Source organism: Dendrobates tinctorius, unplaced genomic scaffold (genome assembly GCF_039654945.1).
Source record: "Dendrobates tinctorius isolate UK_male_01 unplaced genomic scaffold, ASM3965494v1 ptg000427l, whole genome shotgun sequence".
NCBI classification, from domain to species: domain Eukaryota; kingdom Metazoa; phylum Chordata; class Amphibia; order Anura; family Dendrobatidae; genus Dendrobates; species Dendrobates tinctorius.
This window is the reverse complement of record NW_027362091.1, coordinates 185,647-202,988: the sequence shown is the minus strand read 5'-3', so window position 1 is coordinate 202,988 and position 17,342 is coordinate 185,647. Positions and strand designations below refer to the sequence as shown.

At 45.0% G+C, this 17,342-nt stretch overlaps 2 protein-coding genes across 6 annotated transcripts in view; one reads left to right on the top strand and one right to left on the bottom strand.

Moving 5' to 3' along the window:
* The window catches only part of SAAL1 (serum amyloid A like 1), a 66,586-nt gene extending 52,048 nt beyond the window's left edge, over nt 1–14,538 (top strand). For all 5 annotated transcript variants that reach the window (XM_073564084.1, XM_073564081.1, XM_073564083.1 and 2 more), the window contains 10 exons: nt 2,103–2,186; nt 2,262–2,341; nt 2,456–2,515; nt 3,556–3,671; nt 9,945–10,125; nt 10,363–10,445; nt 10,707–10,895; nt 11,035–11,225; nt 13,127–13,219; nt 13,338–14,538. In XM_073564084.1, coding sequence (XP_073420185.1) covers nt 2,103–2,186; nt 2,262–2,341; nt 2,456–2,515; nt 3,556–3,671; nt 9,945–10,125; nt 10,363–10,445; nt 10,707–10,895; nt 11,035–11,225; nt 13,127–13,219; nt 13,338–13,421 — 1,161 coding nt within the window. In that variant the 3' untranslated portion in view covers nt 13,422–14,538. The remainder of the gene's footprint in view (nt 1–2,102; nt 2,187–2,261; nt 2,342–2,455; nt 2,516–3,555; nt 3,672–9,944; nt 10,126–10,362; nt 10,446–10,706; nt 10,896–11,034; nt 11,226–13,126; nt 13,220–13,337) is intronic.
* LOC141076782 (uncharacterized) overlaps nt 1–17,342 on the bottom strand; it is a 95,116-nt gene that overhangs the window by 19,311 nt on the left and 58,463 nt on the right. The gene's annotated exons all lie outside the window — the stretch shown is intronic.

The window sequence follows — 17,342 nt, the reverse complement described above, 5'->3', positions numbered from 1 at the left end:
GACCTTGAAATGCTTCTTACAGAGCCACTCCTTAGTTGCTCTGGCTTTGTGATTCAGGTCATTTTCATGCTGGAAGACCCAGCTATGACCCATCTTCAATGCTCTTACTGAGGGAAGGAGGTTATTGGCCAACATTTTGCGATAAATAACCTCATCCATCCTTCCTTCAATACCATGCAGTGGTCCTGTCCCATTTGCAGAAAAGCACCCCCAAAGTATGATATTTCTGCCACCATGCTTCACAGTTGGAACGGTGTTCTTTGGGTTGTACTCATCCTTCTTCAAAACACAGCGAGTGGAGTTAATACCAAAAAGTTCCATTTTGGTCTCATCTGACCACATGACTTTTTCTTTCCTATGCCTGCTATGGATCTTTTAGATGGTCATTGATGAACTTCAAACGGGCCTGGACATGTGCTGGCGTGAGCAGGGGGACCTTGCGTGCCCTGCAGGATTTTAATCCATGATAGCGTAGTGTGTTACTAACAGTAATGTTTGAGTCTGGTGTCCCAGCTCTCTTCAGGCCATTGACCAAGTCCTCCTTTGTAGTTCTGGGCTGATTCCTGACATTTCTCAGAATCATCCTTACCCCACGAGGCAAGATCTTGCATGGAGCCCCAGACTGAGGAAGACTGACAGTCACCTTGTGTTTCTTCCATCTTCTAATAATTGTACCAGCAGTTGCTACCTTCTCACCAAGCTGCTTGCCAATTGTCCTGTAGCGCAGGGTTCCCCAACTCCAGTCCTCAAGGCCCACCAACAGTTCATGTTTTCAGGATTTCCTTAGTATTGCTCAGGTGATAATTGCATCACCTGTACAATACAAGGAAAATCCTGAAAACATGACCTGTTGGTGGGCCTTGAGGACTGGAGTTGGGGAACCCCACTGTAGCCCATCCCTGGTGTCCTTAGACATCTCTTTGATCTTGGCCATGGAGGAGAGGTTGGAGTATGATGGATTGGTGTGGACAGGTGACTTTTATACAGGTAACGAGTGAAAACAGGTGCAGTTAATACAGGTAATGAGTGCAGAGTAGGAGGCTTCTTAAAGAAAAACTATCAGGTCTGTGAGAGCCAGAATTCTTGCTGTTTGGTAGGGGATCAGATACTTATTTCATGCAATAAAATGCAAGTTAGGCTAGTTTCACACTAGCGTTTTGGAGCGCAGCAACGGCCTGCGCACGGCCGCCGCTAAGCCCCGCCCCCTGACGCGCCTCTGCCGATAGCTCCGCCCACCGGCGCATGACGCTGCATGCGCCCTGCGTCCCCTATCTTTATCACAGGGGGCGCAGGCCGTGCGCAGTATGCGTTTGGCGGCGCATGCGCCTTTTTGACGGTGCGCCGACGCAACCAAACTGCAGCAGGTTGCGTTTGGCGCAGGTCGGCGCACTGTCAAAAGGACGCATGCGCCGCCAAACGCAGACTGTGCGCAGACTGCGCAGGGCCTGCGCCCTCTGTGATGAAGATAGGGGACGCAGGGCGCATGTAGCGTCATGCGCCGGTGGGCGGGGCTTAGCGGCGGCCGTGCGCAGGCCGTCGCTGCGCTCCAAAACGCTAGTGTGAAACTGGCCTTAATTATATAAAAATCATACAATGTGATTTTGTGGATTTTTTTTTTTTAAAGATTTTGTGGCTCACGGGTGAAGTGTACCTACGATGAAAATTACAGACGTCTCCATTCTTTGTAGGTGGGAAAACTTGCAAAATCGGCAGTGGATCAAATACTTATTTTCCCCACTGTACACCTCTACGTTGAGGACAGATGGAAATGGTCATTTCCAGATCTCGGCTGATGACACCATAATGCATTACAGAATTTAGGAGCCTAGTGGTGTGGACCGAGGTATCGATCAGTTAATAGGACACTTGGAAGGCTATAAACAAGGAGGAGCTTTGGAGATGCAACAGTAAGACGTTTGTAAGAAGAATGTTGTGACTGGAATACCCATTAACCCTTTGCAAATTCGCACTATATCTTGCAGGTGCCAGTTGTGTCACACAGCTGTGAGAGCAGTGACCGGAGTTGGCACTAAACACTGATAATAACACATCTACTATTATTCTTATAGATTCCATGTAATTGTGATATTATTCTATTCCAGGAGGTGGTGCTCTTCCTTAAGGAGTTTAATGCTCCAGAAATATTTTTAGGCATCATCTCGAAGTCAAAATGCAACCGTCTAACAGTAAGTAATGCGGATGCCAGATTATCAGACTGATAAACAGAATACAGCATCCTGTAAACCGTCTCTTCCCTCCAGGAGATCTGTGTGGGGATCCTGGGTAACATGGCGTGCTTCCAGGAGACACGTGTAGCCATCAGTAAGAACGAGGACTTGGGGTAAGTGCTCGGAGCTCAGTACTTGTCAGCGTTTGATCAGAAAGCAATAAGCGATTGACTTTTTCAGTGTTTTCAGGATTGCTCATCACTTTTGTCCTTCTCGCAATTTTGTAGAGATGTTCTGCTGCTGCTGATGTGTGACACGGATCCCCCAACCTTGCTGGAAACTACCAGGTAGGTGCATGTATCATCAGACATGCCTGAAATATCGCTGGAATATAGTGTCAACATACGAGAAGGTCCTGTTGGGTCTGCTCACCTTTTTCCAGATTCTGCGAATGTCTATGAACAGAGAAAACCTAAAACAAGTCAAAATCTGCAAATGCTTTTTTTTTTTTGTATACTGAGTTAACCTGTCAATTGTCAGTAAATGCTGAAATAGTGTAATTTTTACAGACATTTTGAGGGGTGGAGATGGAGGTCAGAAATCCTCAGCTGAGAACTGATCTCCTCCAAGGAGGAAGATGGACTCCACTGACTTTCTGCTGAGAGTCTCACAGGAACTGGGCGCAGCTTAATGATTCCTCCCCACTTTTAATGTACAGTCAGGGGTTCAGTTCCCAATCCCCAAACAAACTTCTAACCATGCAGCTGGCCTTTAAATCACAAGCAACTTCTAACAAAAAAAACAATGATTGTGTGCGCCGCTCTCTTCCTATATCCGGTGGAGTGAATGAAGTCTGCAGGAATTTATTTATCTCTTGCCCTCTTACCCCTTTAACTTACTCTGCCGTACCCAGAATGTGGTCACTGCCAGCAGCAGCTGCTCCCCAGAATACTCTTCATGTGTCTGGTGAGGTGGTTGTTGTGATTTTTTGAATTGCCCTCTAGTAATGCCCATGTAATATGTGGAGGATCTTGTTAATCTTGGAAAGCTCATTTCATACCTCCCTATTAGAGAATTTTGAATTAGTGGTGAGGGTCTCCTTTTCAAGATCCTCCTCTTTTATCCAGAATGTTATCTGCAGCCTCCGTCTCTCTGGAGGAGACCCGTCTTGTCCTATATCACACATACAAAACTATTAATGGGGGCTGTGTAATGCTTCCGTTTCGTGAAGCAGGAATGAGCACTTACTTCCAGGCTATCCCACAATGATCGCTGGAGGTCCTTTTTGTTTAGATCATGTCCTAAAATGTATTGAAATCTAGAGGAGTAAATCCCACAAGACGTATAAGCGATATCCTATTTACGGCCCGTCCCTTCTCTGTTCCAGGCTGCTGCTGACATGTATATCTCAGGTTGATGTGGCGAGCACTTGGTTGGAAAGGATCAAGAAACGCCCGACTGTGCGAGATAACCTCTGCTTCATCATGAGCAGCTCCACCAATGGTACAGTATATAAGGCTATGTGCACACCACCCTTTATTGCCTCCGGTTACCCTGTACACTGGGAAAAGCTTGTGACTTGTATGTTGGACACCTCATCGGAGCCTCCGCATAACAATCACCAATAGACTTGCCTGCCCAAAAAAAGTAATCAGTTTAATGGAGTTGTTTTTTCCTGCTGGATGGCATAGCAAAGTCTACTACACTATTCTGCATCTTTTTGTTTTTCTATATACCGGGCAGACAGAAATCAAAAAGACGGTTTTCTTTTTCTACTCAGTCGGAAATAAAAAGCTAAGATGAGCAAATTGTTCTAAGACAGTAAACTCCCTATTCTATATGGTGCTAGTGTACAGGTATTTCCCAAAATACACAGTAAATACAGGGAAAAATCACAGTGTGGACATAGCCTAGTAGGTCCGGTAGGTGCAGAGATGTCATTAAGCACCGGAGTCTTCTCATATAAGGACCTACACTTATTCTGTACATAACCAATGCTTTGTATTATGGCTCCGGGTGGCAGCTGTATGTTTAGTGAGAACAGGATCAGATCCCGTCAGGACAAACCATTCCTAATAAATCTCTCATTATTATTACTACCAAATATACACCGCCGTGTTCAGTTCATGAGGTCACACTGTTTTTGCAGCCCCTCAGCCGACTGGTTACAGACATGTCTGTCTGCTGACTGCTCACATGTATTACCAGGGAGAGTTAACTACTAATGGTATACTATGTGGCCATCTATGGGTTCCTCATATATCTGTAGAATGAGGTCTCCTGCCCCCTTGTAGCACTGCAGTAAGGATTGCATGAAATGGAGAGTTGGCCACGAGTAAACTGTCAACTCTCGGGGCATTTAAACTAGAGAGGCGCCAGGCAGGGTTGCCCACTAATACCCCTTTTTTTGCATTGGCATGTCAATTGAGAGAACCAAAGGGTTTTGTGGGACTTAGATGTGGGAAATAGAGGTCCGTGTGCGCCTGTAAGCAGATGACATGCTGCTTTTTATAATGGACGTCATGACCTCAATAGGTCCAATCACGAATACAATAATGAAATTTGGTCAGTGGTCAGGCTTGTTGATATATTGGGATAAGCCTGTTTTACTACCATTGAACCCCTTGCCCTGCTCTGAAATATTAAAGGGTTTGTCCACTACTAGAACAACCCCTTCTTAACCTTAGTGTTCGGTCCCAATAAAATAATAAAGCCTATACTTGCCTTCCATGCCGGTGCTGTGACGCGACGTTGTGACATGTGATGCCGGTGCCCAATCAGCACTGGCATCACGGTCTCCGGCTTTGGTCAAACTGAACATGAAGAGGAAGCCGGGGATCAGCTGTAGCCCAGACTTCCTCTTTAGTTTGTCTGAAGGCGGAGACCGTGGCGCCAGAGCTGATTGAGCGCTGGCATCACATGTCACAACACAGCATCACAGACCCGGAACCGCAAGTGCTGACGCCGCTGGAATGGAGCCGGCACAGGAGGCGAGTATAGGTTTTATTTTATTGGGGCCAAACATTTAGTTTAAGAAAAGGTTGTCCTAGTAGTGGACAACTCCTAAAATGTGGGATAGAGGAAAGAGTTATATGGGCATCTCGGGGTGTACTTAATTCCCACCAATCTAGTGTAATGCAATTCACAGTGAACTGTTAGAATTGGGGAGATTTTCTGGTTGGGAATAAAGGATTTGCATGCTAGATCAGTTATACACAAATTCTACCCTTTAAAGGTTTTCAGCAGCTTCAAGAAGAATTTAATTTGCCATATAATCTCTTATCAATATTTGCTAATTAGACATGGCCTTTCTGCTCAGTCAAGCATAGACGTTGGCATATAACATCACCCTGTAATGGATACTATTACCTCTGCGGATCACACAATATAAGAATATGTTGGCATCGTAGCTGGATAAACGGACCAGTAAGGGCTCATTCTAGATGGGAATCTGATGTGGGCCCTGTATGGATGGAGCAGAGGGGAGAAAGAGTATATGGGGTGCTGCTCTCAAAAGATCCCCATATGTGTTAGGGATACTGTAAGATGGAACAGATCCCGACTCCCCCTTATCCTTAGATATTGGTCCTATTTTATTTCAGACATGAAATCGTCTGACATTCCACTCGTGCGATGCTCAGCCCCAAGTATTGGGGAATTAAGGCACAAGATAAATAATAATTTTTTGGCTAGAAAAGGGTGTCTATCTGCAACATAACTCGGTGTAAATTCAAGAGGATATGAGGTTTTCTGGTTGGACCCTCCAGCCTCTTACTCAGAGATGGGTTATTTGCAATATTATCTCCTTCTTAATAACCCTTGTTTCGAAAAATGTAATCCTATATAAAGAGGGAAGTTTTATCTGGTTGGTTAAGGTCTGAGTTGGGCCCATTTTTATGATGAAATGTGAAATTACATACCGTAGTAAGCCTTTTCTTATTCAGTAATGTAAAATGTTATAGTTGTGTTTGAGAACTGACCAAAAAAAAGGGGACATCTTCTCCAGAGGTGATGTGCGCACATATGACACTTTTTAAATCATAATGAGTGTGTCGGCTCGCTCACTGTTAGGCTGAGTTCACAAGTGGCGTTTTTTTCGCGTTTCCGCGGCGGTTTTAACCGCGCGATTTTGCCACGAAAACGCGAAAAATAAGCATCCCATGCATTCCTATGGGATTCCACAATGCTGTGCTAATGCTGCGATTTTTACCGCTGCGGAATCGCTTCGCGGTAAAAAACGCAGCATGCTCATTAATTTGCGGAATCGAGGCGATCCCGCACCCATAGGAATGCATTGTTCCGCTTACTTCCCGCATGTGGCTGTGCACACCATGCGGAAAGTAAGAAGAACAATTGCGGATGGTACCCACGATCCAGGGGAGAGGAGACTGTCCTCCGGGCTTTGGGTACCATATCCCTGTAAAAAATAGAATTTAAAATAAAAAATATTGTTATTCTCACCTTCCGGCGTCCCGCGCAGCCTTCCCGCCTCTCTCCACGCTCCTGGTCCCAGTAAGCCTTTGCGAAAATGCCCGCGATGGCGTCCGTTCTCGCGGGATCGCGAAGTCTCGCAGTCATTCGCGCGACGTCATCGCGAATTACCGCGAGACATCGCGATCCCGCGAGAACGGACGTCATCGCGGGCATTTTCGCAAAGGATTACTGGGAACGGATGCGCGGGACGTCGGAAGGTAAGAATAACACCATTTTTTATTTTTTTTTTTACATTCTATCTTTTACTACTGATGCTGCATAGGCGGCCTCAGTAGTAAAAAGTTGGTCACACTCGTCAAACACTGTGTTTGACGAGTGTGACCAACCTGTCAAATCAGTTCTCCAGGCGATGCTACAGATCGCTTGGAAAACGCTAGCATTTTGCAAGCTAAATACGCTTGCAAAATGCTAGTTTTTCCGCGGGAAAATCGCGGGAATTAAAAATGGCGATTTTCCCGCGGAATGGAATTCCGGAATTCTCGCGGTAATTTCCGCGAGAGTTCCGGTACGTGTGCACTTATCCTCACGGTTCCTTCACTTGTTAGACAAGTAGCTGGGCTGAAATAAAAAGTCAAAGTCCCAATATTTTTGTACAATCATGCGCTGCACAAAAATTTGCAGCTTTCACTGTATACACTCATTTTTCATTACTTTCAGCATCTTTGCTTGTCGTCAGGGAACACTGATGCCCCTTGTTATGATGATATCATTCAGAGTCAGACGCCTCCATATATAGCTCGTAGTCCTGCTTTCTGCTGAGAAGTAGATAGTTGTGTTTCGCTCAGAGCATTTTCTAGGGGTCCTACAATAAAAGTAATCCCAAGGTCCACAATGGACAACTCACTTCTCCTCCAATCACACATCTGTGTGTCACGTCCGAGCATGGACAGACTGTTCACTCTTCACACGTATTCCACTGTTATAGTATAGAAGGTTTCGCTGGAAAACTCCCCCCCCTCTTAATTAACTCAAATATTAAACTAAAACCATTAATACATTGTTCTTACATTAGGAGAAACAGGTCTACTCAACAGCCTGAGAGCTCATTTTAGAAGGGGCAGATATCTATGCATCATCATCAGTACAGACATCATCTCAACTCAACGTTTCCCTGCTCAAAAGTAAAATAACGGAAAAGGTCGCCTATCAGCCAATCAGAAAGGGGGAAAAACAAAAACTTTATAATTATTGCTTAGGGTTCTTTTACAGCTCCCATGTTTTTTGCAGGACGTATTGCCATAATTTTCACGTACAGCCACAACAACGGGCCGAAAAAATTTTCTCGGATCGCCGTTTTTCTGTTTTGGATTTTGGTTTAAAAAAGTTGGGGGGGAAAAATACGTCTTCACGGTGTACCGCAAAAACAAGCTTCCGTTGTTTTTGTGGCACCATTGATTTCAATGGGGGCCGTATCTTAAGCCGTGAAAAATATCGAGCAAACTCGATATTTTTTCGCGGCCTTAAATACGGCGCTCTGGCGAATTTTTGCAGGCCGTTTTTGCGGCCCCATAGAAATCTATTGGGGCTGCAAGAACACGGCAAGTGTAAAAGAAGCCTTAGTTGGACAAGGAAAGTCTCTTCATGCAGCTCCATTATGAAGAGATTTTTCATTTGTGTCCAACTACGCAGGGGATTCAATCATGCCCGCCACCCATGGTACGTCCCTGAGCTGGACTGGGTAGATCATAGAGTAAAGGGCCTGTCACACTAAGCGATATCGCTATCAATATTGCTATAACGTCACTGTTTTTGTGACGCAGCAGCGATATCGCTATGTGTGATACCTCCGACCGGCTCCCCCGCTAATCGCGCGAGAACGTCCTGGGCCGTTTCTTGTCGGGCGCTTCCTGCTGTGGCGACGAGTGGACGCGGGCGGGAGGACGTCTTCATCGCCGCGTCTGACAGGTAAGTAGCGACCGCCGACCACTGCTATGTCGCTGGTGATATCTGCCTGTGTGGCAGCTCACTAGCGACCACTTAGCGATGCACCAGCGATCCTGACCGGGTCGTATCGGTCGGGATCGCTGGTGCATCGCTAAGTGTGACAGTACCTCAAGGAATCTGCTGATCACATAGTCTCTTTTTAGATCCCAGAACGGAGACACCATTTTCTGGACAACTGCTGAGAAATCAGAGTAGATAGAAACGTTCCTTCCATCAATAGTGATTGCAGAGTGATCTCCTGCTTTGTGCAGAATGAGATCTTGGACTTTGAAATATATCAGTATAATTAGCATAGATCTCAGAGGAGCGCCGGGCGGCAAAAATCATGTACGGATCCTGTGAGCCCTTTCAGTAGCACAGGAAGAGGATAGTGTAGCCTTGCCAAACTTTGTAATGAGCCAGGATTCAAAAACATGTGTTTATTAATGTTCCGAAGCTTGTTCTTTTGGTCCTCAGCATTGGTGAAGAGGGCATTAATATTATGTATACCTCTCGAGATCCTTTTGCATAGAGGGCATCTGGTCTTCTATAGAGCTGACTGTCGTCCAGCTGAGTCACTTTGTTGTTAGTTTTCTGCGTGTCCTGTCTGATGGCGGCAATATCTTCTATAAGCCCACACTTGTGATTATTCAGAGTTTCTAATGTTTAGCTGCAGGATTTTACTGCAGAGAATAAGTCTGACATTGTTGGTTCCAGTACCGAGTCTCTAGACAGAGGACGCTTCTAGAATGTCAGCAGCAGCCTGTAACCCCTGCCTATTCCTTTGCACCCCCCTGTCTTGCCTGTCCAGTCTCTGCATTAGCCTCCCCCTTTGAGAGTACCTGGTCAGGTGCCGAGACTGCCGTGGTGGAGGAGATTCTGTCCCGTCCTTGATCCCTCTGGTTTTGGGACTTGTGAGTGCCGGTTTCAGACCCCCACCAATTTGATACTGATGACCTACATCGATATGATAATCCTGGAACACCCCTTTAATGTCTTCTTCATAGATATGCATGTTTTTAAGGATTCTCCGCATCTCTCTGCATCCTGGTTACTGGGGGTATTTCTCTCCTGATTGACATTTTAGTCTGGGTAGCATCATTGCTGCAGAGACCGCTATATAGACTGTAAACTATAAAATTACCCCCGCACCCTAATTCTTGAAAACAGAGGAATTTTAATAAAAAGTAAATTGCAAAGTTGGTTGTTTTTTTTTATACAATCACTTTTCAATTTTAACCATTTATGAGCAGGAGACGGCCCCTTTAACGTAACATAGGAGATCTATGTATGTGAAATATTGAATGTGATGGATAGAAGATTTTTCTTTTACTTTGCTTTCTGTATGCTTCTTTTCAGGGGATCTGCTGGTTAAAGTTGGGGAGCTGGTGGACAAACTTTTTGATGTAGATGAAGAATTGATGATTGACTGGATAAATCCTGGATGCCAACAGACGGAAACATCGGAAAATGAAAATGAAGAGACACCGACGGTGCTTGGACTGGTGTCCTCACTGCTGGAGGCTGCAAAACAGCTAAAGTGAGTCCTTATAATACCTGCTGTTTGCATTTTCCTCCTCCAGCCCTGAAAACCCTGTATACATTACATAAAATAGAGAGCAGGATCGGGCACTGCTCCGTCCATCTGCTGGTTGCATCCAGCATTATCCCCCTCCCGTTCTCTCACAAGGTCTATTCCCATTTTTTCTTCCTTCTGCACTACTAAGATGTTACATAAGAGCGTGAATCTAACGGATTGATTCCCTTTTTTCCACAGGAATGACAGTCCCGAGGGTCTTGAGGTCTATATGCACACACTACAGCTGGTGACGACGGTGGATGAGGGTATTCATTCCATAGGTAGGTCCTCCGAAGAGCCAGAAGGTGGCACGTGAAGCTTCATATACGCCGCAGTGTATTGTGGCCCCTCCGGTACAAGGGCCAGAGTGCTACATCTGCCGCCCCTATAGCTGGGCTGCACCTAGTAGATGCAGTAATGTGAACTGTGGCGAAAATACTGAACCCCATAACCTCGTCCTTTGGAGTAGACATGGCTATAAAGTTTATATCAATTCTTTAAATAACCGATAATTTCATTGTGATCTGCGTTCCCCCACCCAGTACAATACCCAGAAGATGCAAAGCAGACATGGGAGTTCTTATTCGATCTCGCGTGCCGGGACTTGTGCCAGCCGGATGACCCTCCTCTCCTCATACAAGAGCAGAAAATCATCTTATCCTCTGTCCTGACTGTCATGTTTGTCATTTTCGCATCCCAGACGGATCAGGAGTACACCGCAATCAGGAAAAGTAATTATCAGTTCTATGTTGTCTGCAGCAACCTGAATTATACGGTATAATTACTGTATCACCAATGGAGGGCGCTAGACCTCAGATTAATGAGTGGTGGATTATATAGATCTCCAGCATCATGGCTTTCTGTTTCCAGATCTCGCTCTCATTGGGAGCCTGACCAGGATCTTGGAGAATCAGGAGCTGTGTCCAAGGAAAAGCCAGGATAAGAGTCTTCCTGATCGGGCCAAGCCAGAGGATAATGTAACTGAGGAAGATTTCCATTTAAAAATCCTAAAGGACGTCTGCTGCGAATTTCTATCTACCATCTTGTCTCAATTGACAAAGGTAAAAGAAAAATACCTTATTTTTCAGTCTATAAGACACACCTAAGTTTTAGAGGAGGAAATTAGTAAAAAATAAATAAGCAGAAAATGCGGTCAATTCTGTACTTAATATCCCCTATCCTGGTAGGAATAGTCCCCCTTATCCTGGCAGGAATGATCGCCCTCATCCCAATACTGGCATGCAGGGTCCCCATCTCGTCCAAGTATGCATGACCCCTATCCCTATCCTGGTATGATTAGCCCCATCAGAAAAGATTAAAACACCATTACACTTACCTTCCTCCGCTCCCTCGCAGTGTCCTGCTCCGTTGCCAGCAGCTACTTAATGCTTGTAAGCGGCTCATGGCAGGGATGTCATGCGCTGCTCACAAGCAGAGCACAGCTGCCGGAATACTCACCGGGACTGTTCATCACAGAGAGCAGTGAGTATTCATTGCTATTCAGTAGTGCGCAGTGTCAGCCGGAGCCTTCCTGCTTCTGCCGGCAGTCACGTGTGCCAATACTTAAGTGAAATGAATACAGCAGCAGGAAGGCTCCGGCTGACACTGCGCACTACTGAAGAGCAATGAATACTCACTGCTCTCTGTGATGAACAGTCCCGGTGAGTATTCCGGCAGCTGTGCTCTGCTCGTGAGCAGCCTGCCTGCCATGAGCTGCTTACAAGCATTAAGCAGCTGCAGGACACTGCGAGGGAGCGGAGGAAGGTAAGTGTAATGGCTTGGTTTTTTTTTAATCTTTTCTGATAGGGCCAAGCATACCAAAATAAGGATAGGAGCAATCATACCAAGAACGGGATTAGGCCAATCATATCAGGATGCCAAAAATAAATATTTATTTTACTCATGTTAAAAGCGTCTTTAATTCCACAGCCCTTTACAGACCTCATTGGCATTGTCCCCGATGGGGCTCACAATCTAAATTCCTTATCAGTATTTCTTTGGAATGTGGGAGGAAAACTGAGAACCCGGAGGAAACCCACGGAAACACAGGGAGAACATACAAACCCCTTGCCCTCCATGCCCATGGGCGTGGAATGCAGTGAATATTCATTTCTCTTTAGCAGCAAGCACAGGAGTTAGTCGGAGCCGCCAGCTCCTGCCTCTGTGACCCGCTGCTCCGCCGTAACCGCTCCCCCACCTCCCTACTGCAGCCAGAGCCGGTACATCCGGACTATAAGACGTACCCCCCATTTTCCTCCACATTTTGGGAGGAAAAAAGTGTGTCTTATAGTCCGAAAAATACGGTAAATAGATTGCTCCATTGGATGCCATATTACTGAAGTACTCTGCCTCTGAGCATTGCTTGTAGTGAGACTTTCTGCATCATGCAGCCTTGTGTGGTTTGGGGCAGATGGTAATAAATGATCCCTGCACATTCACGCAAATTCATCTCATTTCATGCATAATTTCTAAAGTGATTGCAGGTTATACTGCCTTGCTCTAAAATAAAAAACCATTCCACTGCACCAATTACTAGGTGTCTCCCTTTTGTGTAACTTGCTCGTCACTGCCTGATCCACCTCCAGATTGTTGGAAGTAGGGACGGGTTCTTGTCTCCTGCCTAAACTTGCATGAAGGTAGAACAAAGGTTTTCCAAACAAAGCAAGCAAGCTATTGGGCAATAGTAGGAGCAATGGATTCTGGAAGGGAATGTCCAGCACTTATAGTGCTGACAGAATGGCTGGCATATAGGGAACTGCCCACTGGACATGAGAATCCGGACAGTTCTAGGATATTAAAGATATTTTTCATCTTCCTTAAAAACCTTTCTATTTTTTTGCAACAGCACCACACTTGTGTATAGGCTGCAGTTGGTATTACAGCTCTGCTGCATTCACCTGCCTATTACACCGCTCTGTTTCTCATCCCGATTCCTTAATACCACATGTTTTATTCTCTCCAGGAGAGCATACTAGAGGCCCTCAAGGAAGGACACATCACAGAGGAGATGTTGTTGTGCATGCTACGGACTCTGCTCCCGCTCTATGCCGTGTCTGTGAGTATTTTATATTCATAATTTTTGAAAATGACTATCTACAGTATAAAAATAAGTGTCGCCATTCCTGTTCCCTACCGCCTGCTGTAATGACCTCACGTCTTCCTTGTGTTTGCAGGTGAACAGCTTTATTGAGGTCTTGGGTGAAGCCGACCCGACGCTGGCCGAAACTCTAAAGAAAGAGATCAACCAGGAGTCATGAGCCGCAGCCTCCTGCATCTCGCCCGTCACTGAGCTCCTGTCTGCAGCGACTTGTTCTTTTGTCCTACAGTTTGGACTGATCAAAGTCAGCCAGCAGGTGGCGCTGTAGATTTTTGGTTTTTCATTAAAAGATAGAAATAAAAGTTTCTCCAGAATTCGTGTTAACAGAAATAGCATCAGCCGGAACCGGTCAGATTCCTCTGTTACTGTACCTATTTTCTAGTATAAAACAATTTTTGGTCTGAAGCTGGATAAATGGAATTACACTAGTTTGCGTATATTAGGGATTTCTAAGGCAGAAAATGAATTTCCATCTATTCCTAGAGCACTATCATTCCAGCATTTATCTCCTAGCCATAGGATGACTGTATGGTAGGTCAGGGTCTGCCTGCTGGGAGCCAGCTGATCATGAGCGCTCACATGTGGACTAACACTCCCATAAATCCACAGAAGTGAATGGGAGTATCCAGCTCACACACATTACACTCCATTTACACAGCCCTTTGGGACAGTATAAAGCCCTTAGACCCGCACAAATCCTACATTAGCTGGGGGTTAATGGGGTTCAATTCAGATTTCACTTCTGCTACATTGATACAGCGAAGATCCAGCATCTGCTTCATTCTTGCAGATGAGGATTAAAGGGATGTACATGTGTATGATTCTGCTCACTACAAGATGGGAAACGGACTTTTTTTCCATACTACTAACGAGAACTGATGTCTCCTTTACAGATTGTGGGATTATTCTAGGAGATATTTTTCTATGGATTCTAAACCTGAGTGTTACATTATTTTCCTTTGCGTCCTAGACAAGAATTCTTCCTGAAAATCCCAATACTATGCCGTACAATTATTATAAATCTGCAACTATTAGATATTTCACTGGTGAATTGTGCCTACATCCCAGGTCTGCCATTCATGGCAGTCTGTATCCTACATGTGTGGTTATGTGGCCACATGCAGTGTCCCCTATGAGGAACCCGTTCACAGAATACAGGCTGCCACAATCACAATTTATCATCTCTAGGGATTCTTGTGTTCTTTGTATTTTTGTTTTGTAATTTGACTGCAATGTTTTGTAAAAAATAAATAAATAATTTTATATAGTGGAAACGACCCAGATCTTATTCTAGTTATTATAGATCAGGCTTGCTTTTTCACTTCCTAAAATTAGGCCAGAGCCACACTAAGAACCCAAATCATTAAGACCGGCGCTGGTCACACTTGTCTTGATGTGGACCCATGCTGGAGTCAGACGCTCTGATTCATGGTGCCTCTTCATGTACCTGGAGTGTCTGACGCGTCGCCTAAATTTTGTGACTCTTCAAAACGTTTACACCAGAACTCAAGACTTTACAGCACTGATGATTAAACCCCTTCCCAACATGTGAAGTTCATGTACAACACATGGGGGTGCAGGGGGATGGAGTTGTGATGAGACCCAGCTCCAATTGTTGTTTAACCCCTTAAATATTGCTACAGACATTCAATATGTGTAACTGCAGAGTGCTGTTGGGTTTAGATAACATTACAGGTACGGGGCTTCCAGCTGCTGAGAATGCTGTGAAGCCCGGCCACAGGCCAAGCTTCATGGGAGACCACATCTACATCTATCTACTGCAATATAATCTTTCGAAAAAAAGGTTAAAAATCATTCATGCATTACCCAGAATTTACTCCTAGACAGACCTAACTAGAGATGGGCGAACCCGAACAGTAAAGTTCAGCGTCCTTACCAAACACCTACTATTCAGGCATGGACACCGAAACATGGACTTCACCAGGAAGTCCATGTTACAGGTTTGGGTTCGGCTGCCTGAACACCGGGTGTTTGTCATGCTGTCATGTGCATGGCAGTGCGGCAAACACAGCTTCTGATCGGCGGTGAAATCATCCCCACCGGTCAGAGAACTGCAGTTCCCACACTGTCAAAAAGACAGCATGAGCACTCAGCTGTGATCGGAGGTATTGCCTCCAGTCACTGGTATCAGCTGATGAGGCAACTGCTTCCATCATGTGACATCTGCTAATTACAGTGAGAGCAGGAGTGGCAGATGGGAGTATACATTAAACGCTCCTGTGCTGTAAATAAGTTTAAAAAAAACAAAAAAAAAAACGGTGTGGGTAGCCCTGTATTTTTGCTAACCAGCCAAACCAAACTCACAGCTTGGGGCTGCAACCCTCAGCTGCCAGCTTCAGCAAGGCTAGTTAGCAAAAATAGAGGGGTCCCCATGCTATTTTTAAAAAAAATTATTTAATTTAAAAAACCGGCGTGGGGTCCCCCCATTTGGACAACCAGCCATGCTAAAGCAGACCGCTGGGAGATGGTATTCTCAGGCAGGTAATGGGCCATGGATATTGCCCCCCTCCAGCCTTAAAATAGCAGCCCGCAGCTGCCCAGAAAAGGCCCATCTATTAGGTGCGCCAATTCTGGCACTTTTCCCGGCTCTTCCCACTTGTCCTGTAGTGGTAGCAAGTGGGGTTAATGTTACCTTGTATTGTCAGATGACATCAAGCCACGGCTTAGTAATGAAGAGGCATCTATAAGACATAGTAACATAGTAACATAGTTATTAAGGTTGAAGGGAGACTTTAAGTCCATCTAGTTCAACCCATATCCTATCCTAACTTGCCCTAATATGTTGATCCAGAGGAAGGCAAAAAAAACCCATGTGGCAACAGTAAGCTTCACATTGGGGAAAAAAATTCCTTCCCGACTCCACATGCGGCAATCAGACAAGCTCCCTGGATCAACGCAATATTAAGGAGACTAGTGTATATACCCTGTAATATTATACTTTTCAAGAAAGGCATCCAGTCCCTTCTTAAATTTTAGTAGGGAATCACTCATTACAACATCATATGGCAGAGAGTTCCATAGTCTCACTGCTCGTACAGTAAAGAATCCGCGTCTGTGAGTATGCTTAAACCTTCTTTCCTCCAGACGTAGAGGATGCCCCCTTGTCCCCGTCACAGGTCTAAGAGTAAAAAGATCATTAGAAAGGTCTTTGTATTGTCCCCACATATATTTATACATTGTAATAAGATCACCCCTAAGCCTTCGATTCTCCAAACTAAATAACCCCAAGTGTAATAACCTGTCTTGGTATTGCAGACCCCCTAGTTCCCTAATAACCTTGGTCGCTCTTCTCTGCACCCGCTCCAGTTCAGCTATGTCTTTCTTATACACCAGAGACCAGAACTGTACACAGTATTCTAAGTGTGGTCGCACTAGTGACTTATATAGAGGTAAAATTATGTTCTCCTCATGAGCATCTATGCCTCTTTTAATGCATCCCATTATTTTATTTGCCTTTGCAGCAGCTGCTTGACTCTGGCCACTAAATGTGAGTTTGTCGTCCACCCATACACCCAGGTCTTTTTCAGTGACTGTTTTGCCCAGTGTTTTACAATTAAGCACATAATTATACAACTTGTTCGTTCTACCCAAGTGCATGACCTTACATTTATCCCCATTAAAGCTCATTTGCCATTTATCAGCCCAAGCTTCTAGTTTACATAAATCCTCCTGTAATATAAAATTGTCCTCCTCTGTATTAATTACCCTGCAGAGTTTAGTGTCATCTGCAAATATTGAAATTCTACTCTCTATGCCCCCTACAAGGTCATTAATAAATATGTTAAAAAGAAGCGGGCCCAAAACTGACCCCTGTGGTACCCCACTGCTAACCGTGACCCAGTCCGAGTGTGCTCCATTAATAACCACCCTTTGTTTCCTAACCCTGAGCCAGCTCTTAACCCACCTACACATATTTTCCCCTATCCCCATTGTTCTCATTTTATGTATCAACCTTTTGTGTGGCACCGTATCAAAAGCTTTTGAAAAGTCCATGTACACCACGTCCACTGCATTCCCTTGGTCGAGTCCTGAACTTACCTCTCCATAAAAGCTTATCAGA